The sequence below is a fragment of the Urocampus carinirostris genome, chromosome 8 (genome assembly GCF_059441175.1).
Source record: "Urocampus carinirostris isolate Australia breed hairy pipefish chromosome 8, RoL_Ucar_1.0, whole genome shotgun sequence".
Taxonomy (NCBI): Eukaryota; Metazoa; Chordata; class Actinopteri; order Syngnathiformes; family Syngnathidae; genus Urocampus; species Urocampus carinirostris.
In genome coordinates, this window is record NC_142356.1 from 13,964,617 (window position 1) to 13,991,035 (window position 26,419).

General features: G+C 38.6%; 1 protein-coding gene across 2 annotated transcripts; it reads left to right on the top strand.

Moving 5' to 3' along the window:
* Window positions 1–87: 87 nt before the first annotated feature.
* On the top strand, window positions 88–21,871 carry LOC148360770 (mitochondrial Rho GTPase 1-A-like). 2 transcript variants are annotated; one of them, XM_088341675.1, is made up of 20 exons: window positions 88–451; window positions 2,553–2,611; window positions 2,681–2,762; window positions 5,424–5,467; window positions 5,550–5,603; window positions 5,875–5,927; window positions 7,157–7,265; window positions 7,791–7,892; window positions 8,072–8,170; window positions 9,549–9,657; window positions 9,830–9,950; window positions 12,116–12,200; window positions 12,414–12,559; window positions 13,872–13,972; window positions 14,105–14,235; window positions 14,354–14,437; window positions 15,214–15,336; window positions 15,416–15,618; window positions 17,285–17,407; window positions 19,049–21,871. In XM_088341675.1, exons 1-20 carry the CDS (start codon window positions 415–417, stop codon window positions 19,164–19,166), a joined length of 1,983 nt encoding a protein of 660 aa, XP_088197801.1. In that variant the 5' UTR covers window positions 88–414; the 3' UTR covers window positions 19,167–21,871. The 2 variants fall into 2 exon arrangements, with proteins under 2 accessions (XP_088197801.1, XP_088197802.1); XM_088341676.1 differs by lacking the exon at window positions 17,285–17,407.
* The last annotated feature ends 4,548 nt before the right edge of the window (window positions 21,872–26,419 follow it).

Genomic DNA, 26,419 nt, shown 5'->3' on the forward strand with positions numbered 1-26,419 from the left:
GTTAAAAAAAAAATTCATTGAAATTGATTTACCGTAGGATTTTAGAAAAAAATCGTGATATACAACGCCCCTTTTTGGTCAACTGACTTCAGAGGGGCGTATCCGAAGAGCCTAGCTTACCTGCAGCTGCTGTCAGAGTGGATTACCCGAGTAAACTCTCTGCACTTTCGCCTCGTCACCTCGTCACATTTGCTTAACTAGTCTCTTTTCAACATAAACCTCTTATAGGACGACTATTTTCTGTAGCCACTCCCCCTCTCAATTCAATTTCGTCGGTGGGGTGACATGCGAACGTAGCGGCTAGCTAGCTAGCTACCTGGCTAGCCTGGCTGTGAGCATCCTTCTTGCCCACGGGAGCATACATGAGTGACACGTTGTTTTGCCGCGGCGTGGATCAACAACACACCGGGGAAGATGCGCAAGGACGTCAGGATTTTACTCGTAGGCGAACGTAAGTGTATATTTTCACTCCATTCTCTGCTGTAAAAACGTAGACCTGCATTGCTGTACTTGATACTGGATGGTGTCGTTTTCTGCAATGCTATTCAATGCCAGGAACGATTTAAGGTTCAGAGCTTTTAGAGTGCTGAGCATCCAGTCCAGGGGTGTGCAAACTACGACCCGCCAAACAAAAATGGTCAAAATATAATGAAGATTATATCTCATCTCATCTCTCATCTCATCAGTCGTACCGCTTATCCTCATTAGGGTCGCGGGGGGGGCTGGAGCCCATCCCAGCCATCTCCGGGCAGTGGGCAGGGGACACCCTGAACTGGTTGCCAGCCAATCGCAGGGCACACAGGGACAGACAACTCATTCGCTCATTCACACCTAGGGACAAATTGGACCGGCCAATTCACCTGAAATGCATGTTTTTGGAACGTGGGAGGAAACCGGAGTGCCCGGAGGAAACCCACGCAAGCACGGGGAGAACATACAAACTCCGCACAGGAAGTCTGGAGCTGGATTTGAACCCACGACAGGTTCCCATGACATGAACTGTGCCGCACAAGCGCTAACCACTGCGCCGCCGTGCTGCTTGAAGATTATATATAAAATAGTAAATAAAGTCCCTTTGTGTGGCTGAAACAAAAATATTACAACATTACTACAAAATTAAATATCAAATGTAGTGCTAAAAACAGGGTCAGACATATTATTTTGTCTTTATTCTGATTATAAAAAAGTACTATAGAAATGTTACAAAAATACTACCACATTATTACTGCAAAAGATGAACTATACAGTATTACTGAAATATTACAACAGAAATACTACAACAGTAATACTGCAATAGATAGATTCTATTACAGAAATATATTTTAACAGAAATACTATAAAAATAATACTACAGTAACACTATAATGAAACAATACTTACATACATTAATATTAGGACAGAAATACTACAAAAATACTTCCACAGAAGTATTACGACAGAAGTACTACAAAATTACCACAGATACATACATTAATATTTGGACAGAAATACTACAAAAATACTTCCACAGAAGTATTACGACAGAAGTACTACAAAATTACCACAGATACATACATTAATATTAGGACACAAATACTACAAAAATACTTCCACAGAAGTATTATGACAGAAGTACTACATTACCACAGATATAATGCAAAAATACACGATGGAAATACTACAAAAATACTACTGTAGAAATACTACAAAATTAAAGTACAAGAATACTATAAAAATACTACAGGAATAGTAAAAATATGACTGTAGAAATACTACAGATATACTAAAATATTCAACCATGGAAATACTACAAAAATACATACAAAAGCAGAAATACTACAAAACTAATGCATAAATAAAAGCGCAGAAATACTACAAAATGATGAAATATTAAAAAAATACAACTACAGTAATACTTACAGTTGTACTACAAAAATTCCACTATAGAAAATACAACAAAAATAATACTACAGAATTACTACAAAATTAATACAAAAAATAAAACCACAGCAATGCTATAATATGATGACTACAGAAATATGAAAAAAAAAAGAATACATTTACAGTAATACCATAGATATGCTACAAAAATTCTACTATAGAAAATACTACAAAAATAATACTGCAGAAATACTATGATGTAGTGCTAGGAATGAGATATTTTAAAAAAATAGCTAGGTTTTTTGTCATCATATTTTGCCTGTACTTCCCTTTATCAAGGAAATGAGAATTTTAAAAATGCAATAATTTTTCAAGGTACTAAGGTTTAATTTTGGGGTTCTTGAGCATCCTCGAAAATGGGCTGGTTACGCCCATGTTCAATTCTATTCAATGATATCTTTCATGGGGATCTTCTTTGAATGTGAGATGAGATTGATAACCATGAGGCGTGAGCATGCTCATATTACCACACAAATGTGTCATGTGATGTGTGTAGCTCACGAAGTATGACCCATGCAAAAATATACCCAAGAAATTGTGCACAACATTTTTCATGCACTTTTTATCATGTCTAAGTTCAAAGTCTTTGATTTTTAATCCACTGTTTTAATTTATTGACTCTTGATCCACAGCCAAGGTGGGAAAGACATCTCTCATCATGTCCCTGGTCAGCGAGGAGTTCCCAACAGTGGTAAAGAACAATAACTGATGTTTATAAGGGCTGCCTTACGCTGGAATTGACATTAATGCTTTCTGTCAGGTTCCCTACCGAGCTGAGGAGATAACCATACCTGCAGATGTCACACCAGAGAAGGTCCCAACACACATTGTTGACTATTCAGGTGATTACAAGTCCAAGAATGTGTGTTACTTTACCTTTGCATGCAGGCATTGATCTGATTGGAAACGGAATATTGCAAGTATTTATGTTTATCTGTATAAATAGCCCTTAATCACAAAGAGTTTCAAAGGGCTGCACAGACAACAGATTCTTGCAAACCACAGACTATTATTACGCCATCCTCTGATCTAAAACCTACATGAGGGCAAGGAAAAACTCAAAAACCTCAACATGAGGAAAATGAAGAAACCTTGAGAAGGGAGCGAACATGAGGTAATCCCCCTTCCAGGATGACCAGGCTGCAATGGATGTTGCAATAACACATAATACTCAGATATTGTCAACATCAAATATAGGTTATTCATATGATATAGAATAGAAGTGTGTTTTAAGTTTAGATGTGAACATTTCGGCATTAGCTCAGGAGGTAGAACGCTCGTCTTGGGATCAAGAGGTCGCAGGTTCGATTCCCGGCTCCTCCGTGTTATATGTCGAAGTGTCCTTGGGCAAGGCACTGAATCCCTAATGCCCCCAATAAGATGGTAGGCGCCTTGCATGGCTGACTCCCTTTTGGTGTGTGTGTGTGTGAATGGGTAAGTGTGAAGCACATTGTAAAGTGGTTTGGGAGGTCTTCCTTTACTTGAAAAGCGCTATATCAGGGGTGGCGAACAAGTTTGACACAAAGAGCCGAAATTTTTAACTGTGAGAGTCAAAGAGCCACACCACGCACTGACCTGCCATGACAGACAGACACACACAAACACACACAATCAAAAACATATTATTTCCCGTAACACACTCCTCTCCTTACCATACAACAAGTATTATTCTTGTGTTGATTTCAAAAACTAAACATATGAAACGAGGCAAAGAGCCACAGTATATAGAAAAAATAATGAGGCAAAGAGCCGCATTCTTCTTGGCCTAGAGCCGCATGTTCGCCACCCCTGCGCTATATAAATTCAGACCATTTCCACTGAGGTTGCAGATCGAATCTCAGGGGGCAGAGCATTCCCCAGCACAGGAGCCCGAATTGAGAACGCTCTCGAACCTGCGGATCTCTTCTTGGCTCTTGGGATCACTTGTAGAACAGCCTTTTCAGAGCGAAGGCTCCGGGCTGGAACAAAGGTGGAAATTAAATCTGAAAGATATGAGGGAGCAAGTCCATGCATGAGTTTGTATACTACCAACAGAACCTTAAAATCACATCTTGAGCTAACAGGGAGTCAATGCAGGTTAGCTAAAATCGGGGTATTGTGATCAAACTTTCTTGTCTTAGTTAAAAGCCTCGCTGCAGCATTTTGTACCAGCTGAAGAGTCTTGATTTTGGACTCCGGGAGACCGGAGAGTAGTGCATGCGGCTCTTGGCCAATAAGAATGCGGCTCTTTGCCTCGTCACATTTTCTATATTCTGTGGCTCTTTTGCCTCGTTTCATGTTTAGTTTTTTCCCCCTTTTAAAACACACTTGAATCCATCAGAGTTAATAACAAATAAAAAATAATATTTTGAAATTAATTTGGCTGATTTGTTGTTTTTATGCTGCTCCGCACACATAACAGACTGCCAATCATCTGCGTAGGTTAGTCTAATGCCGAGACATTAGGTAAACATTTCATGAGCGTGCAGACTGCTACCCTCATGGTCAAAATGGAAAAATGCAAAGCGAAACGGAAATATGAAGATGAACACAGGGCATTTCAGGAAGAATGGGAAGATGCTTACTTTTTTGTTGAACGGAATGGCAAATCACTCTGTTTATTATGCAGTACCAAGATATCCCATTTCAAGACTTCAGTGTCATTTTAGCACAGCCCATGCTAATATTGACACGGAATTCCCCAAAGGTACTGAACTACGTCAGCAAAAATTGAGCACCTTGAAAAGCCAGGTAAAAAGAAAGTCTCAAATGTTCAGTGCGTTGTGTGGCTCTTTGACTCTCACATTTAATAATGTCAGCTCTTTGTGTCAAACTTGTTCGCCACCCCTGATATATGCTGTACATTTATGCTTTTGGATAGCCAAAAATGAGTAAACGTATGAGATGCAACAATGGGGCACGAAGGAAACGAGCATGGTATTTAGTTAAATTTGGTGATTTATATGAATGAAAGCACCCTTTATTTCATGTCAAAAATGAATTGCGGAAACATCTATTTGCGCAATGACCCCCCACCCATTTTGCACTTGAAATCAGAATGCTCGTAAACACCATGTATACTGGGTTATCTCAACATGTAGATGATTCATCAGATATTTCGTTTCAAATTCTATTAGTCCCTGCATTTATTTGATAACAATTTCATTGCACGACCGTTACAATGCACTATTCTTTTTTATTCTTTTTATTTTTATAACTTAAGCCAGTTTTTCTAAGCACTGTTGTAATTATTATGTTTTTAGCCCATTCATCCTGATAGTCTTTAAAGTCTTACATTTTTTACCCTGTCGTGCCATGTCTAATCTCGTTGCATATAATGTTTCACAACATTGATATCAATGACAGTAAAGACAATTCTATTCTATGTAACATATACATACCCCTTCTATCATATTCTGCTTATTAAATTTACTTTTTGTTTCAAGAAATCAGGTTAATTTTACATTGCTACAATATTTTGTTCCATTTTCTCATTCACCCCATCGTTTGTCTTCCCTGTGCAGAAGCTGAGCAGACCGATGAACAGTTGTTACAGGAGATCTCAAAGGTCAGTATCAGGTTGTCATATTTTGCATGTCCCTTGTTAAGTTATTGAAGTAGAAATCCCTTGCTTTCTTTTTTTTTTACAGGCAAATGTCATTTGCATTGTGTATTCTGTCAACAATAAGACTTCGATAGAGAAGGTAAGTTTTACTCCTAGTAATGATAACAGTATGATGCTAATAGATGGGTTCCTGCCGCTGGTACTGTAGTTATGTTTCACACATGAGGGATTTTAGGTTGATATTTATTCCAGCTCCTGTGTAGAGTCTGCCTCAGAATAACCTTTTTTTTTTTTGCTTTTGTTTTTCCTCTTTTTACATTTATTTAAAATTTGATATGGACTGAATGAAGGTGATATTGCGTGTTTTGAGGACAAATTGATTATGGCACCGTTTCTCTTCTCAATAATAGGTGACCAGTTACTGGATCCCGCTCATTCTTGACAACACAGACAAAGATAGCAGGTGTGTATATTGTGTAGCACTAGTTAAGACGAACAAAATATTTACACTCACATTCATGATGTGGACTATATATTTTTAGAGAATGATACACAAATTTCTTAGTTGTTGAGTTTAACAATTGAAGAATGGGGTGAAGTCACAGAGGTTCAACAGTTATAACTGGGGTCTGTAATGTATGCCTCGCTGGCACCAGGCAGCACCCTAAGAAAACTGAGTAGCCCATTGACTGATTCTTAAAATAGCTCAGTGGTTAAGGTTCATTGTGATTTTCTAGGAATTTTGATTTCTAACGTATTTTAGCCTACTTTAACACAACAGAGGCTGAATTACTTACGAACGAGATCTGGACGTTCCGGACGATCGTTCGTAAGTTGAATTTGTTTGTAAGTTGCTTCAGTGCCATATTTTGTATGTTTAAGGTTTATAAAAATATGTTTAAGGCTTGTATAAGTAACCTGTATTGTTTTGTACCCAAAAAATAAACATTTAATAAAATAATGTGCACTATAAAGATGAATAAAGTTTAACTTACTTTTGGAAGATGAGCTTTAGGGGTTGAAAAGGGAAAAAGTGGCAGAAAAAAAGTGATCTAACCTTTTTCTCAACCACATCAAGCTTTCTTATTCCACTTTCATTTCAAACGAAACGGCTCGCCTCTTTATTACACTTTACACCAACCATATTGAATGGATGCGCGAGATATTAAACAATAAAATGTTCTTAGCGCGCTGGAGATACAGTTTAGAATGTTTACACATGAACTAGGAAGAGGAAGCGGATTTCTTCTTCGGGGTGGATGCTGGGTGACCTCTCACAGCGCCACCACCCGGCAGTAGAGGCGGAAAGAAGCACTACAGTACTGTCCTCTACTCGGAAAAAGGTGCATACAATACAAAATCTAACTTACAGCAATGTTCGGATATTTTTCGACATCCCGTAAAAAAACTTCGTATCTACCGTTTTTCATAAGTCGAATTGTCGTAAGTCGTCTGTACTTCGAATAATTAAAACCATGTAACATAATAGTAACAACTTAGTAATAACATGGTAATGTGTTATTTTAAAAATGCATATCAAATTGGTAGCCTTTCACTCTAATCATTAACATAAAAGTAGCTCTCGGCTTCAAAAAGGTCAGTGAAACCTGGTTAATCTTTTAATGAATATTAAAAAATACTATTTTCCCTTTAAATGTTTGTTATCAATCCGGTGTGAAACTTTATGTCCAGGGTTCCTCTCATCTTGGTGGGAAACAAGTCTGACTTGGTGGATCACAGCAGCATGGAGACCATCCTGCCTATTATGAACCAGTATAGTGAGATTGAGACCTGTGTTGAGGTAGGAAACATACTCATAAGTATTTTTGTTGATATTTTGTACTGCTGGTCACCATACAGTTTCATTTAGCCAAGTGTTGTCAACATAATGAAATATCTGATAAGAGAATCATTTATTTGTGGAAATTTGTTTGATTTATAGTACGTAAAAGTTGAATGACATCGGTGGTTTGCGAAAACATGGGACTTGCGGTAACGCTATTCATTGATAGATTTTTTCCCACCCAAAAGCATAGTGCAGTATTGATACTTGACTTCCCGCTCAAGGGTCATCACCTGTGTTTTCTCAGACAGGATAATCAGAGTAGGCAAGGTGCTTAGACGGATCCTGTGTTTTAATACCCTGTCTGGCTGCACCCAACACACACTGGCAAGGGATAGTGTTTCCATTGCACTCTGCATTTGTCTCAATTCCAAGTCCAGTTTGATTCCATTGGTTTTAATACGTTAAGGCTTTTTTTCGACTGGACTGTAGTGAACCTGAACTGTAGTATTGAAAGCAATCTTTTGCAATTCTTGTGTTCAGTGCTCAGCAAAGAATCTGAAGAATATATCGGAGCTGTTTTACTATGCCCAAAAAGCTGTCCTCCATCCCACTGGCCCCCTGTACTGCCCAGAGAAAAAAGATGTGAGTTTTGCAATTAAATGTCACGTGAGATATCAGCATTTGCTGTTTAACATAATAGCATTGAAATTGTGATAATCCATTTGTGCCAGAAAGTCAAATAGAATGGAGCCAAATCTGCTTGATTGGGGTTGGCTGTAAATGTCAATGCATTATTAACAATATTTGTATTTTGATCCTAGATGAAGCCTCTTTGTGTAAAAGCACTGACACGAATCTTCAAAGTGTCCGACTTGGACAATGACGGCATTCTCAACGATAGTGAACTTAATTTCTTTCAGGTAATTCCCTGGTTTACTGATATTATGAAGTTAAAATTTCCCCTTAAAAGGGACAGTATGTAATATTCACAACCATCTTAAGGTGAAATCATTTATGTATTCATTTTGACTCCATCAAACTTACCCACATTAATTTTAGTCACATACGACTTTAAAGTTGACTCCTGGTGACAAAAATGCTTGTCATCTGATGCTTTTTTTCCTATTCGTCATGGGCAAGTATGAGTGTTTGTTCTTATTTTAAAAGACAAAATAACAAATACTGACAAGAGGATGGCACCATTGCAACAGTCATTAATTTAAAAACTAACAACAGATCTTATCTCATTCAGTGCCATAACCTAATAATACGTTTTCAGAGGCATTGTCCCAGAGTGCCAGAAGGTAAAAATACGTTCTTTTGTTTTAGTTAAAAAAAGGTATTCCAAAAGCTTTGTTGCTGCTGATTATTTCAGTAAGATAAATCACCACTAGATGGCAGGAATGGCATTGATCAGATTCTTATCCACATATTGAGGAACCTCCACTTCTTCGTGTTGCTTTCCTTCTTCTATCTAGAGTTTGTGGGCGGCCTTAGAGTGACCAAAATCGTGTGACCTTGTCACTGAAAACATTGTGCGCTGAACAGTTCTTGCAAAATTCATGCATAAGTTCAGTGTTCTTGCAATAGATGCTCATAATTGGCTTTCCCTCTAGTTTCTTTTCTAATTTATTGCAATGAAAAAGTAAAATAAAAAACCTGCAAATAATTCCTCTAATATTTTATATCACATTTTCTTTAATACGTCTAGCTGTCATGATTACTCATTGCCTGATTGATTCCCCTGCTATTTAAACCCAGTACTCGAGTCACTCCTTGTCAGTCCGTCAGCGAACCTCTGCATACGCAAGGCAAGCACTTTGACTCTGGCTTCCATCGGTCCCATTTTCATCCTTGTCTTACTCGTCTATTCCTGATTTCCCGTTTTCCCTGGCTATTGACCCGTTTTTGACCACCGACCACGTTCTGATCCCCCGCTCTGGCTATCGACCCGTTTTGCCCATTTGACCACGCTCCGATCTCACGCCCCGGCAAATCCACTTCCGCACTCCGATCACGCTCCGATCCCGTGAGCTGCTTGCTCCCCCTGTCCAGCGAGCACCGGATCGCTGGCGTTTGTTTCCACGATATCCCAATAAACTTTTGTGTGAAACGTTACGCGGATGGGTCCACCATCTGGTTCTGACACTAGCTAAAAGTATCATTATAGTGGTAAACATACAATGTGCGATACTTCCGAGGAACCGTAGTCCATCGGTTTGAAAATGAGTAATTTTTATTTGTACACTACATTTCTAGGAAGCAGAATTTTAAATTTCCCATGTTGCGTTTCTATAGAAAACCTGTTTCAACATGCCATTGGAACCACAAGCTCTGGAGGATGTGAAAAATGTCGTGAGGAAGAATTTAAGCGATGGTGTATGTGACAATGGACTCACTCTAAAAGGTTTGGACTCTTGAAACACACACAGACTTTGAGAAGGTTGGCTTTGCCACTGACAGGAACAAAAAAAAGAGTAGATGTTACAACAGAAATTATTTTAGGCAATGTATGCAGAAACCTTGCACTATAAAAGACTAATATGACCCCCAATTGTATTCATATCTTCAATCTCCAGGTTTCCTGTTCCTCCACACGCTTTTCATTCAACGAGGTCGCCACGAAACAACGTGGACCGTGCTGAGGAGGTTCGGATACGACGACGACCTGGAGCTTAATCAGGACTACCTTTTCCCTCCGTATGTCTTGTTTGTTATGGTGACACTACAGTGGCGCATCAGATTTCAAACTTTATATGTTCCAGGTAGGAGGTCGAGCAGTAAAGTTTTCGTTTATGACACAATGGTAAACTCATTAATCGCGTCTAGAACATTCGAAAAGTCCCGTTTTTTCAGTAAAACATACAGTATAATCAACCACTAATTTAGTCCTAGATATGGAGATGTATATAATACCAATACATTTATAAAAATAATAATACAATACCCTTTTTTGTAAAATTCAGATACCTTTAGAGTGATGTGTAATGGCATCGTTTTTTCCCACCTCTGCAAAGTACCCATTGCATGGAATTATTTTCCCATAAACACCAGTCTGCAATGAAACACTTGTTGAGGGAACAAAATATTTAGCCTTTCTGTTACGGCCAAACGTAATCACGTATTCGGCAGCATTTTGATTCGAACTGGCCGCCTCTTTATGTCTAGTCACACTACTTCTTCTGCGTCAGGCATGGTGAGGTCCTTGCACCTCTTTTTCCTGTTACTCTTGGAATCCTACACTGCTTGCCGCCATGTTTCTGCTTTCTGTCGTAGATTTTTACTCTGTGATTTATTTTATTACGTTATGCAGTTCAATCTAAAACGGCATCATCAAACCAAATAGGTTATTAAATATATACTCCTGTAGAACCTTGTGAGCAGATAATTGGTATATACCATGGGTGTAACTAGTCTGTTTTTTTTGGGGGGGGGGCTCAAGCATTGCCAAATTGAACACAAGCACCCCCAAATTATTACTTTTTTAAAACTCTTTTATTTAATAAAGGACAGGATACGCTTACATATGATAAAAACACTAAAAAGTGAAACAAAACAAAAATGTGAACAACACAGCGTAAGAAATACTCCACTGCCTTTGAAATGGTTTAGTCCATTTGATTCCTAGCACCACGTTAAGAGATTTTCTGATAATTATGTATTTTCTCCTCATCAGTTGACCACATTATCATCACATTTTGATGGATTATCTATAAAACCATCCATCCATCTATCCATTATCTGCACCGCTTATCCTCAGTAGGGTCACGGGGGTGCTAGAGCCCATCCCAGTTATCCTCGGGCAGTGGCCAGGGAACACTCTGAACTGGTTGCCAGTCGCAGGGCCCACAGAGACAGACAACTCACTCGCTCCTTCACACCTAGGGACAATTTGGACCGGCCAATTAACCTGACATGCATGTTTTTTGGAATGTGGGAGGAAACCGGAGTGCCCGGAGGAAACCCACGCAAGCACGGGGAGAACATGCAAACTCCACACAGTAAGGTTCAAACTCTTGACCTCAGAACTGTGCCGCTGTGCTGCCTATTTATAAACCATTTAGTATCAAAAATTGTACGGATCTACACTGACCTTTGTGACACTATATTCTTATCTCCTTGGTAATAAAACAGCTTGTGTTTGAGAACACGGAAGTCTATTACTTATTGTTTTATTATCTATTACTTATTCAAATGACTGAATCAATATTTTTAATGACAAAAAGATGGCTGGATGTGGTCGTTGTTGGAAAGGGAGCGCGATAAAACACTCTAGGTTCTCAGCACCCCCAAAGTTCTGGACCTAAAATTGCCCCTTGTTTATACAAAGAAAAAAAGAAGAGTAATCTGCTGCCACCTACCTATATGGATGAATGTTACAGTTACTCGACCGATCAATGGACAAAGCAAATATACACAATGGCATTCTTTTTTGCAAAAAATGTGCAGTTTCCTCCGGCACACTAGATAAGACTCTACAATAAACCTCTCGTTTACTTTTTGGCACGATATTAACAGCTCTGTCAGTTTTCAATCTCGCCTTGTGTGTGTGTGTCTCTTCTTAACTCCTCCAGACAACAGCAATGAAATAGTGGAACAGAAAAAATATTGTTTCAAATACCAGTTGTGTGCTTAAACTTTTAAACCAACCGCTGTCTTGGCTTGATGTGGGCTTTTTTTTCTCACAAATTTTGGCTGAGGGGCGAGGTGGTTGAGGTCTGAGGTGTTCAAAATCTGAGGCACCACTGTTATCATTCTATTGTTTGGGTTTTAGGTCTCTTAGTAAGCATCCAGTTTGTTTTTAAGGCCTTACCTGACATTATTATATCCTTAAGTGTTTGTTTCTTTGACTACTGTCTTTTCAGTCTGAAGGTTCCCCCCGACTGCACCACAGAGCTCAACCATACGGCCTACCTCTTCCTGCAGAGTATCTTCGATAAACATGACAAGGTATAATCCTTAACGTTGGGCTGCATGTTCTTTCACCTCTGAAAAGCTGCTCAGTCTGCATTACTGTCCATAACATCCATCCCTCCATCCCTCTGAAAGCTAAAGGGTTTTGACCCCCCGCTGAGGCTTACTTTCACTTGTCGACGGCAGAATTAGCTGTGAGCTTGTTATGGGACACACAGCGAAAGCACAACGTGCTCTGTGTTTTCTCAGGACCGTGACTGTGCCTTGTCGCCAGAGGAGCTGAGGGACCTGTTTGATGTTTTTCCCTACATGCCCTGGGGCCCTGACGTCAACAACACGGTGTGCACCAATGAGAAGGGTTGTATCACCTACCAGGGTTATCTGTCACAGTGGACGTAAGTGGTGTTTTAAACATTCTGGAATCATTGCACAGATCAGACCTGCACCTTTCTATTAGTCTAGACTTTCTTAGACGCGCTCAAATAAATTATTTCTTCATCTTTTTTTGGCGTTTGGACTCATCTAGAGGCAGACCTTTTTAGTCTCTACAGAATAATATAAATAAAAAATACCTGCCGGGAAGAGAATGACGTCACTTTCCAGCACTTTGCCCTAACCCTCATTCCTCAAATCTTGTGTGTTCCACCTCGAACAGCTTTCATAAAAATAAGTGAAGCAGATAGGCACAGTGGCAAATAATGCATAAGTGCTCTTTGAACTCGTTGGGTATTGTTAACACATACTTAATAGAGAAAATATTTAACTTTCTACTTTTTTTTTAAAGCTTTAAATCTTTACCTGCAGAGTCCGAACACTTTTCAAGCTTTAGGTTTTCTAAGGTTTGACACAGAGTTAAAGGGACAGTGTGTAATATTTAGTGCTTTTTATTGGTACAGAAAACGTTCATTCAGTAAAAAAGTCATTGAGTTGAATAATTGGCAAAAATACATGAACTATCATTCAGTGTTATTTTTATAATTTTTTTAGGGCGAGAAATTTGTGTTTCTTTTACATACTGCAATCCCTACCTAGAGATCCCTGCCACGTTTGTCTAGGTTGTTGCTACTATGCTCTGCTCTATTGCACTGGTTTTCAGTCGCATTAAACAAATAATAAACACTGGGGCTTTAGTACTTTTAACTTGTGACAGAACATAAAATGACATAATCAAACGTGATACTTGAGTAGAAAGATTTGCTTACCAATGTTTGGATTTGTCTGTCAACAATAGTCTTCTGACTTGGGATCAAGAGGTCACAGGTTCGATTCCCGGCTCCTCCGTGTTATATGTCGAAGCTTCCTTGGGCAAGACACTGAATCCCTAATGCCCCCCGCTGCTATCGATTAGTTAGTGTGTAAATGAGAAAAGTATGAAGCACATTGTAAAGCACTTTGGGAGGTCTTCATTTACTTGAAAAGCGTCGTATAAATGCAGATTTACATTGAAATTTTACTAGTGGTGTGAAAGTAAAAGTTCTAAAAAGTATGTAAATAATGACTTCGTGTTAAAAATGTATATACAGTTTGATTTTTTTTTCCCATTTAAGTTAACCTGAGTAAATTTTTATGTGTTGCAAATATATATAAATGTTTTGCTAATGTTAAAAATATCACCGGAAATATCCTTTAAATATTGTATGTTTTGTTTAAATCTGGATTAACTCAAGTCATTGGTAACAGGTGCCCTTGTTTGTTTTCTTGGACCAGGTTAACAACTTATCTGGATGTGCACCGTTGCCTGGAGTATTTGGGTTACCTCGGTTATTCAATCATTGCTGAGCAGGAGTCCCAAGCAGTGGGGATAACAGGTAAACATGACCAATTTGTATTCTTTTTTTTTCAATTGCTATTTATTGTTGAGATCAGGAGAATGTAATGCGAACGGGCCCGGTTCCAGCTAATCCTGTGATGCATACGTGACATTTGCACCCCCCACGCAGTGACCAGGGATAAGAAGATTGACTTGCAAAAGAAGCAAACGCAACGAGGCGTTTTCCGCTGCAATGTCTTTGGCGACGTTGGCAGTGGAAAGAGTGGTTTCCTACAAGCATTTTTGGGCAGAAACCTGATGGTAAACCACTCTAATATTTAGGCCATAATGACTCCAAAAATATATAACCAAGCTTTACTTTGTGATATAAATACCATGTATACATTGTTTCATTGTTTTATTACTGTTATTGTTTTAGCACCAGCAAGCGATCAAAGAGGAACATAAATCCTACTACGCCATCAGCACGACCTTTGTTTACGGTCAGGAAAAATACCTCCTTGTAAGTGTAACTTATATATAGCCATCTTTGTATTTACATTTGTACAAAGTGCAATGGTCAAAAAGAGAATGAGCATTCTACATTAATAGCAAGACACAATGTTAATGCTAGGTACAAGAATACCCTTTTTTTGTCCCCGTGTTTAGGATATGAATGTCTTCTTGTGATTTACCGTATTTTAAAGAATGTGAGGCGCATCGAATTATAAGGCACACCTTCAAAAATAGTCTCTTGTAAGATTTTTTCATATATAGGGTGCACCAGACTATAAGGAGCATGAAATGACAACTATTATTATTATTATTATTATTATTAAGTCAAGTCATGTTTATTTGTATAGCCCTTAATCACAAAGAGTCTCAAAGGGCTGCACTGACCACAGACTTTTGCAAACCACAGACCATTATTCCACCATCCCCTGATCTAAAACTTACACGAGGGCAAGGAAAAACTCAACCTTAACATGAGGAAAATTATTATTATTATTACTACTGTGTAAGCTAAGGTTGCATATTAAGGAATATCAGTAAATATTGGAAAGTTATATTATCAAACATAATCCATCATTATAAAATATTGTTTCACAAATAGCATAGAATCATCCATGAATGTTTACTGTATTAAGTAGCATTTCATTGTAATTATGCAATTGAATCTACCATATTTTCCCGCCTATAAAGCGCACTGGATTATAAAATGCACCTGCAAATCTTTGGTTTTTAGGTGTGCCTCGTAGTCCAGAAAATAGTTATTATCATTTTTGGGTCTCTTTTCAGCTTCATGAGGTTTTCCCAGACTTGGACTACCTGTGTGATGCTGACCTGGCCTGTGACATCATCTGCTTGGTGTATGATGTCAGCAACCCCTACTCTTTCGATTACTGCGCCAAGGTTTTCAAGGTATAATCCCACCAAAAAATGCAACATCCAGGATTTAATCGAGGTTAAAAGATGGAACACATAACCCTTGCTTTAACAGAAATACTTCATGGACTGCAAAATCCCATGCATGATGATTGCGGCCAAATCGGACCTGCCGGAAACCAAACAGTTCTACGGCTGCAGTCCCCTGGAGTTCTGTCGGAAACACAAAATGCCCCCTCCGCAGTCCTTCACGTGTAATACAGCTGGAGCGCCCAGCAGAGACATCTACACCAAGCTCAGTACCATGGCCATGTACCCGTGAGTTTGAAAAGAAAAAAGAAAAAGCATCTACTCTTTTTGTAGGCTTCAGAATCAACCTTATAATAAACTTATTCAAATAGATTAATTCAATATGAAATAATGAATAGCTACAACATCAAAAATGATCAACACCTCCACAAAAAAGGTCAAGCAGTGCCACTAGAGGACTATTTACTATTATTGTCAATGATATCGCCATCTGTTAAAAAAAAAGATCCTGCTTTTAGTGTGACCTAACATTAAATATCTAGTCCAGGGGTGGGCATACTTTTTGAATGGCATGCAGGATTCGATAAAAAAAAAATGTCTGAGGAGCTGGACCAGGAGGGGAAAAGAAATATTGGTTTTTATTTGCCTTTACCGAGTAATAATCTGATTTCTCTGCGATACAGGAGGAAAACTGATCATGTATGCCTATCCAATAATTCTCATTCTATTTAAAAACTACATATCATTTTTATATTGTACTCTTTCCATTGCAAACTTTTGTTTCAGGCAAAAAATAAAAAAGACACAAAAATATATGCAAACATATGTATGTATGAATTAATATGCTATATGTAAATGTGATATTTCATTTTTTTTATTTGTCTATAAATGAACCAATTCGTCCAATTGGTTTTGAAACGCTAAAATTAAAGCAAGTAAACTTTAAATTCGATAATATGCATTGGAAATGCAACAGTGCCCGTGCATAATTGTGTTTTTCATGGAATTTGATAGTTATCTTGATAAATAAATACATAGATTAAAAGAAAATCCAATACAGAAGAAAATTGTATATTTGAACATAATTAAAGATTAAAGAGCCTGACTGGCTGCATGTGGCCCATGGGCAGTAGTTTGCTTGATTTAGATTCCTATGTGCATTAGCAGTCATATAAAGATTGTCTCTTAGGTCTGTCCTGACCACTTTGTTACTTCACTCACTTGATTCCCTTCTTTTTGGTGGCAGCTTTGAGCAGACTTCTACATGGCGGTATCCTTTATAGCAGGGGTCGGGAACCTTTTTGACCCTAAGAACCATAAAAGCAAAAATATAGATTTTTAAAATTTAATTTGATGTTTATGAGAGAGCCACGCCATATATTTTAAGACAAAAGTTAACAAAGCCACAAAAATTGTTCTCCAGACAAAAGCTCAGCATGTTTTATTTCACTGTCTGATGTTTGATTATACGAGTGCCTGTGTCCCAATATTAATATACCACTTAAAACTTGTCTGCCTCCCGCAGTTACCGTGTTTTATGGACGGTAAGACTCTCCGGCGTATAAGTCAGACGGGAGTGCGTGCGTATAGCCCCGCTACTTCTTACCGCTCACCCAATAAATTTGTTCCGGGTGCTTTGCTTGAGTTTTTTTTTTGGGTGTTTACAGTTTGTTCTGTGAGTTTTCATCATAAAGTGTTTCAACCGTAAGCATACATTGTTTAGTGAGCTTTCGTATAGTAGATTCTTTAGCGACCCTTAACTGTAAACTCCATATTTATTTTCAGTGTATTCCTGGCTTTGCACGTAATAATATATTAAATATTTGCGCTAGTTCAAGTTTACCCCCGAGTCAGATGTCCTCATTAGAAGAGCAATATACGGCTTGCGAGCCATAGGTTCCCGACCCCTGCTTTATAGTTTTCTTCTCTTGCGTGTGTGTGTTTTTCTCCACAGCCACGCACGACTTCGCTGCATGTGCACTTGTAACCGCTGCACCTTCTGCTTATGTCAGAACATGCTCAACTCCGAGCTGCTGCAGACGGTCAGGGCCAAACTCCACGCTGTGGTTCTCCGAAGGTCCCAACACAAAATCTTCTTCCTGCACATTCGAATGTTGTTTTCCTCCCTCCACTTTTTCACCTTTTGTTCCTCCATTGTCCAACAAGTTTCTCTGCCATTGTTTTCATGGTTGCATTATTTATGATATCAGGAGCAACAAAGAGAAGCACTGACACTTAACACAAATTTTACAATGACATTGACATGTTTGTTGTTTATTTTACTATGCAGTATGGAGTTGCAAATAATGGAATAATGAAAAAGAGGAAACACACAACCTAGTGCCTTAAGAACACCTGAGTAGGCCGCTTACCGGTTCTGAAAATAGCTTACCAGGTACGAACTTATTTTCTAAGAAATTGCTCTTTTAACTGGAATGATAAATCATTGGTATAATCAGTTCACTGTATTCCAATAATAAATATGTCCAGAATAGTTTCTATATGTAAATCACTCAGCGCCCCTTGGTTGACTGAGCCTGTTTTATCCCTACTTCTATTACAGTAACAACCTGGTAATAACATTGTAACAACATACTGTTTACACGACGACTTGTAATAATATCCTCATAAATTATTAATGTGAGTCACTCAGCGTACCTATATTAGGCAGATGTTGAAGTGGTTGACTGAGCCCATTCTTTCACTACTAACAATTACGACCTGGTATAAACATAATAATAACAAAGTTATAACACAAGTTGATATTATATGAATGCCTATTGAATTGGTAGTCCTGTAGGCTAATGAGTACAAAAAAATATTTCAGCTTCAAAAAGGTCGGTATCCCCTCTAATAGAACAACGTTCTGAATTATTACATATTTATAATCCTGCATAAATCAAGTCAAGTCATGTTTATTTGTGACGCCCTTAATCACAAAATGTCTCAAAGGGCTGCACAGACCACAGATTATTGCAACCCACAGACTAATATTACACCATCCCCTGATCTAAAACCTACATGAGGGCAAGGAAAAACTCAAAAACCTCAACCAGACCGCACATTAGGTAATCCCCATTAAGAAAATAAGAAAATTTAATAAGAAAAATTTCAATGATTATACTCATGTGGCAAGAAATAATGAGAAATAAGTAATGTTACAAAACACAATTCCATGAATCAAATGAATGAGGGATAATCGGGTTCGAATATATTGATTGTACAAGAAAGCAGTATAACGTGTATTGTATTTATATTAAGTGGCTTTAATTGATAATGGATAAAATAAGAACAAAAAAATCAGTGCGACTAATAATCTATTATTAATGTATGTAAATATTATCTTTTCATGGAATCAGAAGTAAATATGTGACATATTAAAAGATATTGACAGGAATTCACTTATGACAAATATTTTAGGCTGAAATCAGAATTTAGTTGTCATTCAGTCTCCATTACATTCTTCCATCTCTTGTTGTTGTTTTACCAGCATGCTGAAATTGTTTCTATTTTGACGTTTTGAGACCCTTCTGTTCATTTGTTCCAGCCATCCTACTCATCGTCTTTCATCCTTTACTTTTTTCCCTGCTACTTCATTGTCATTTTTCATCCTTGACACGTCACTGATGTCTATTTTTCTCCCTGTCATCCGGTTCGAGGCTGACGCTCGGCCAAAAATTCTTTGAAGGGCATAACGATATTTATGTGTCTTTCGTAGGCATATGAGCCAAGCGGATCTGAAGAGCGCCACCTTCTGGATGAGAGCAAGCGTCGGTGCCACCATGTTTGCCGTGTTGGGCTTCGCCATGTACAGAGTTTTGCTCAAAACGCGGTGATGCTTCTCATTATCAACCACTAACTATTTTACGCTATGTGTGCTAAAGTCTCCCAGTATTTTGGACTGTTGATAAGCTATGTTTGGGATCGACCCCTCGAGACTACTAAATGAGACTACTGCGCGATTTGGTTCATTCACTGCCAGCGCACTTCAATGGCCATCAATGGCAATGTGTTAAATGCAAAATTGAGGTTTGACGTCCATAACTGTCTGTCAATGCAATGGGTTGAGATACCTTTTCAGGTGTTTTAATAGCAATGTCAATTTCCACTGAAATTTGTTTATATGTCTGTTTATACTTTTTGGTGAATGTCCCAATGCTTTTGCCCATCTGGAAAGGTTTGTGAACCTTTGGGAATTTTTCAACATTTCTTGCTATAATCACTATCAAATGTCATATTTGTCAAATTCACACAGTTGAAAAAAAGAGTGTCTGTTATAACCAGAATCACCGTGACATTTTATAGGTTTTCACATTTTAATGACAGCACGCTAGAAATAGGGTTCTTTTACTTGTTCCTCCCCATTCTGTATAAAAGGGAGGGGAAGAGGGTTCTCTGACTTAGACCCCTCCCCCTCCTCTTTACATAATTGAAGAAGAGGGTCCACTTATTTAAGAGGGTTTTCTTACTTATTCTTCCCCCTTCAGTACAGGAAGTGGAGAAAAAGGGTCCTCCTACTTAGTTTTCCCCTTTTTGTCATTGCGGAAGAGGGTCCGCTTATTCCTCTCCCTTCTGTTGTGGTTGAGGAATAGGGTTGTCTTACTTATTCCTCCCACTTTTTGATAGAAGGGAGAGGAAGAGCATTTTCCCATTGAGTAATCCCCCTTCTGTTATGAGGAAGTTCACTTAATTATTCCTCCCCTTTTGTACAGAAGGGAGAGGAAAAGAGTTATGTTACTTAGCACCACTTATGAAGTTGAAGAATAAAGTTCTCATATTTAAGAGGGATTTCTTATTTATTCCTCCCCCTTCAGTACAAAAGGTTGAGAAAGAGGGTTCTCCTACTTAGTTCTTCCCTTTTTGTTATTTCAGAAGAGGACCCACTTATTCCCCCCCTTCTGTATTCACTGGGGAATATGGTTCAATTACTTAAGGGTTGTCTTACTTATTCCTCCCACTTTTTGATAGAAGGGAGAGGAAGAGCATTTTCCCATTGAGAAATCCCCCTTCTGTTATGAGGAAGTTCACTTGATTATTCCTCCCCTTTTGTACAGAAGGCAGAGGAAGAGAGTTCTGTTATTTAGAGCCCCTTATATAATTGAAGAATAAAGTTCTCATATTTAAGAGGGATTTCTTACTTATTCCTCCCCCTTTCAGTACAGAAGGTTGTTAAAGAGGGTTCTCCTACTTAGGTCTCCCCTTGTCATTGTGAAGAGGGTCCACTTATTCCTCCCCCTTCTGTTATCGGGGAATAGGTTTCAATTAATTGCGAGTTGTCTTACTTATTCCTCCCACTTTTGTTTAGTAGGAAGAGGAAGAGGGTTCTCCCATTTAGTCATGCCCCTTGTGTTCATGAGGAAATTCACTTATTTATTTCTCCCTTTTTGTACCAAAATGAGAAGAAGAGGGCTCTGTCACTTAGTCATCCCCATTCCATCATTGAAGAAAAGAGTCCATGTACAGTACTTATTCTTCCTTTTGTCGTCATTAAGGAAGAGGGTTATCTTTCCACCCTTTTGTACAAAAGGAAGAGGAAGAAGGTTGTCTTACTTTGTCCTCCCTCTTCTGGAATTGAGGAAGAAGGTCCACCCACATTAGAGGGTCTCCTCCCTATTCTACTAAATAGGAAGATGGTTCACTTACTCCTTCCTCCCCCTTCTGTTGTCATTGAGGGAGAGGGTTCACTTACTTATTTCTCCCCCTTCGGTTATCATTTAGGGAGAGGGTTCACTTACTTATTCCTCCCCCTTCTGTGAAAGTTTGGATATTATACTCGATAAAATATGGAAACCAATACATCCTTTGGTGGTTTTAGTTAAAGAAGAACCTTGATTTTTCATCTGTGTGATTTTGACAAAAGTAAAATCGCATTTGATAGTAATTTAATGCAGACATGTGAAAAAAATTCCACAAAGTTCACAAACTCCATACCACTACAGTTCTACTACAAAAAAACTTTGTGACTCAAGATGCACACATTTTTCGTGTGCTACAGAAGAAGATATTTAATTTTGTATTTCAAAGGTAGTTTTGCTTAGTGTGCAGGAAGAACCAAATATTATATTTATATCGGAAGAGTAAAAACTAAAGCGGCTGACTGAGGCGTATTGAATCCTATGAGTGTGTTCCAAAAAAGCTTGTGTGCATTGTCTGGTGACTGGTCATTGTGTAAATATTGTAAATAAGTCAGCTTGTCTTTCAAACAGGCTGACATGATGCTGTAGCATTGATAGTTTTTATTTATTTTCTGCCTTTATCGGCCAATTGATGCCGCCTGTACAATTTTCAATAGATACTGCAATGCGCTTGCATCTTACCATCTCTGACCACATCCCGTCCATACATGCTATAATTACTATGTGCTATGTTGCTGAAAATTAAAACCGCTTCCCTTCTTCCCGCGGCTATTTTTGAATCTCGTCAGACGTTTCTTGTAGCAGAAGGTGCAAAATGTCGTTGTTGAACAACTGCTCGCCTTTGGGTGCAATCAGTCGTTCGAAAATTCACAATAAATGCAACTCACTTTGGGTTGAGAACACTTTTCTGTGCCATTCTTCTTCCAGCTTTTTTAGGGGTTGGAGATATTGGACTGCCAATCAACGGGTACGTTTAGGAAACAAGCATTCACACTCAAATTGTTTTTATGCTAAAGTAAATATGTTTAATAATAGATAACAAAGATCAAGTCAAAATTAAAAATCTCACCCAAACTGTGGCTTTTTTCTCAACACCAGAGGGCGGCATTGGGTAGAAATCCCATTTTCAGGTACTCAGTGATGTAATTGATTATGTCATGGGTTAACCTGCTGTTTGGCACGTTATTTCTCACAATACATTTTTATTAAAGGGACAGTATGCTTTTTTTGACTACTAGATGTTGCTGATTTGTGAAGCGTCGCCATTGGCAAGTGGTAAAAAGCAGGAGGAGGAATACAGACTACACCAATTTTCCTCTATTATTTTGCACAGCTTCTCAGCAGGATTTAGTTTATTGGGTAACCAAAGCAGCAAGATGGCTGTCAATTCTGTCAGCTTCCTCTTAGTGAGACTCGTGTTATTTCAAATAAATGTAAATTTCTTGTGTTATTTTCAAATAAATGTAAATTTCTTGACCTATGAGTTATTAAAAATGCATGTTCATTTAAGAGTTAAAGTATTTTTGCTTATTATTGAAATCAGTATTGTTTTTTTTTTAATAAACAAAGTGTTTTAACCACAAGGAGGTGTTAAATAATGTCCCTTTAAGAAAGTTTTGGATCACAAAGTTTGTCAATCAGTCGGTAGGACATGCAATTCTTACGTATGAAGAATTGTATTTTTTTTTAAATATACGTGATACATATTAAAACATATTCTCCAATTTTTCTACAGAATTGATTTATTTACTGATTCATAAAATCACATTCAGCCTCATTTCTTGTTAAAAAAATTAATTTAGCTAATTTTAACAGCAAAAAAAAAATTGCATCGCATTGAGTGACGTTCTCACTCTGCTGCTATTTTTGATGATTGATGGTTCTTAAAATGCAGTTTAAAAGTATCCATGTGGTATTTTTTGTGTGTTTACTCACACATGGGCTTACACATTCAATACAACCCCACTATTAACCATTTGAGATGTCTCCAGTTAATGTATGGGTGCACGTCTCAACACCAATCACGGACTTTCATTTTGTAATTGGTAGACCGTAAAAGAATTCCCCTAAATCACTTGGAATTTACAAGCATAGCCAATCCTTTACGTTTAAGCACTTTCAGCAGAAAATGATTATTTTTGAATTGCTTATATCTGATGTAATCAAATACTGTACATCTAGTCGAAGGGTGGGCAAACATTGAATCCCAGGCTGCATTGGGTAAAACATTTGGCTGAGGGACTGGGCCAGGAGGAAAAACTGATTTGCTATAAAAGCTTAAAAATTGGCGTAAGACGTTTTTAATAATGCAATAAAGAATATTTGTTATAAATTCCAATTAAAATAATAGCTCTGTGAAGCCTTTTACGGTAAAATAAATTTAAACATTACTAATATTTCACTTAGGGCAGCACGGCGGCGCAGTTCTGAGGTCATGAGATCGAACCTCCTGTGTGGAGTTTGCATGTTCTCCCCGTGCTTGCAAGGGTTTCCTCCGGGCACTCTGGTTTCCTCCCACATTCCAAAAAACATGCATGTCAGGTTAATTGGCCGGTACAAATTGTCCCTAGGTGTGAATGAGCGAGTGAGTTGTCTGTCTATGTGTGCCCTGCGACCGGCTGGCAACCAGTTCAGGGTGTCCCCTGACCACTGCTCAAAGATGGCTGAGATGGGCTCCAGCACCCCCGCGACCCTACTGAAGATAAGCGGTGCAGATAATGGATGTATAATATTTCACTTGAACCAAACACTAACAGTGCATGAAATAAAATTAGGTTTAGTAGCAACTTGTATGACGTACATCCAAATTTTTTTTTACACAGTTTTAAACATGTTTTTTGGGTCCGTCGAATAAATACAAATGTCAATTCCGATATTAGTGCTGATAACCGTCCCGCCTGATATTCGGTCAACATTTAATTAGATTTTTTTGTACATAAGGATACAGTGTCAAATATGATATTTCAGCCAAACATGAAGAAAAATGATATTTCTCATATGAATTTGTGAATAAATATACATTCAGGCGTCTACATCTAAATCATTTGTTAGTTAACTTTATATTTGTTTGTAAATAAACCATATAACTCACAGATATATTTGTGATTCTGCAAAATACATGATCAGCGCCTTATTTTTTCTTTTAAACGTACAGGGAAAATTGGAATATTGATTTGGAAAGTCCTTAAAAAGTGCTTGAATTTGGCCATGAAAAGGGTGAACGAATCCTGCTTAGAAAAAAAACCTAGGGGAAGACACTGCAGGACATGTTGGAACTCCAACTGAACAAAACATGAAAGAGGGACACCTGGGGACATATATCCACATGTTGCGAGACCATTAAAATACTGTATTTACTAGACGAAGGGCATGACTGAGATGAGCAATCTGTGAAGTGACCAGAAGAAAACCATAAACCAGGTATTTCTAAAAGTACCAAAACAAAACATAGTACAGAAAGCAACCCTAGTTTTGATAATCAGACTGTCAAGATTAACCCTCGTGGCATGCGTTTTCTTTTGTGACACATTTCATGTCACTGTTATTCTTTGGATGTGAACTTTAAAGTGTGATAAATTAGCCATTTGTGAACATTTTTTGACTTCCAACCACTCAAAATGTACCAATGGACATATTCATACACACACAGTTTTCCATGTATTCATTCTCCCTGTCCCTTATTGCAGTTTAAGTCCCAAGAGTCCCTATAAAGAAAACGGAACTTTGTATACGTATTCATAACAATTTTAGGTAGATATTTCATATGGCGGGCAGCACAGCAGCGCAGTGGTTGGGGCGTGTGCGGCACAGTTCTGAGGTCATGAGATCAAACCTTCCTGTGTGCAGTTTGCATGTTCTCCCCGTGCTCGCGTGGGTTTCCTCCGGGCACTCGGTTTCCTCCCACATTCCAAAAACATGCATGTCAGGTTAATTGGCCGGTCCAAATTGTCCCTAGGTGTGAATGAGCGAGTGAGTTGTCTGTCCCTTGTGTGCTCTGCGACTGGCTGGCAGTTCAGGGTGTCCCCTGCCTACCTCCCTAAGATTGCCGGGATGGGTTCCAGCACCCCCGCGACCCTAATGAGGATAAGTGGTGCAGATAATGGATGGATGGATGGATTTCATATGGCCCAATTAGAGCTTTAAATTGGAAAGTGGTGACTTTTTTTCTCAATACATTCCAATTTATTTAACAGTTGCAGAAAAGAAGGAAAAAGGAAAACCCTAACATTTTCATTTTGCCTGAAAACCACTGTTATTTAGGCTAGGTGTGACCAGCTGGTGTAGTGGTGAGGACACTCAACAAAAAATTGAATCCGCTGAAGAGAAAAGTACCAAAATCCCGGGATATCGATTATGATGGATTAAAGATTATGAATTATAATGGAAGTCTATATGTCCAAATAATGTACATATCATGTTTTATGTATGGTAAGTGTTTGGCTCCAATATGCAATAACATAAATCACAAGACATTGTCACTGTGAACATCTACATCAGGGGTCTCCCACCTGATGCCCGCGGGCACTGGGGTGCCTCCTAAGGACAGCTGAGGTGCTCGCAGACCTGTTCTGAAAATAGGTCACCAGTGTTGGGAAATTGTGATTTTCAAGTAAAATTATTTTTTTTGTTTTAACTGAATCTCTCCTTCCAATAATTAACCTGGTAGTAAGATAGTAAAAACATAGATATAACATGATCAGTTATTTTAGAAATACATATAAATTGTGATGTCCTTTGCACTAACTAGTAACAAAGCTTGCAGTTTGAAAAAGGTTGGAGAGCCCTCGTCTACATACTCTCACAACCCTGGGAAAGTTTGAGCACCCAAGTTTTTACTTTTGAATGTTATCTCTTTGAATGGAAATATAAAAAGCATGAAAATATACATCATATGTACCTGCATGCTACGAGGGTTAAATCTTGCCATTTACAAATAAAATCAAACAAACGACAATTCATTTTTCCCAAATGAAGTAAAACGTGCAGCCCAGGGTTGAAGTCCAGCTACTGCAGTCACCCCGTGTGGAGTTTGCATGTTCTCTTCATGCCTGCGTGGGTTTCCTCCCGGGCACTCCGGTTTCCTCCCACATTCCAAAAACATGCATGTCAGGTTAATTAGCCGGTCTAAATTATCCCTAGGTGCGAATGAGCGAGTGAGTTGTCTGTGCCCTGCAACTGGCTGGCAACCAGTTCAGAGTGTCCCCTGCCCACTGCCCAAAGATAGCAGGGATGGGCTCCAGCATCCCCGCGACCCTACTGAGGAGAAGCAGCGCAGAACATGGCTGGAAGTAAAACATCTTTGATCTGCATCAATTGACCTCAACCAAGCGTGAGAGTGACAACCAGCTGCTGAAAGAGAGGCCGAGTGGGGATGAGGGGGGTATCCGAAGGCGGGGGCGGGCTCTTTGATTGCCGGGTCTCCTCCCTTCTCTTTCCGTATGCGGGGCGACGAA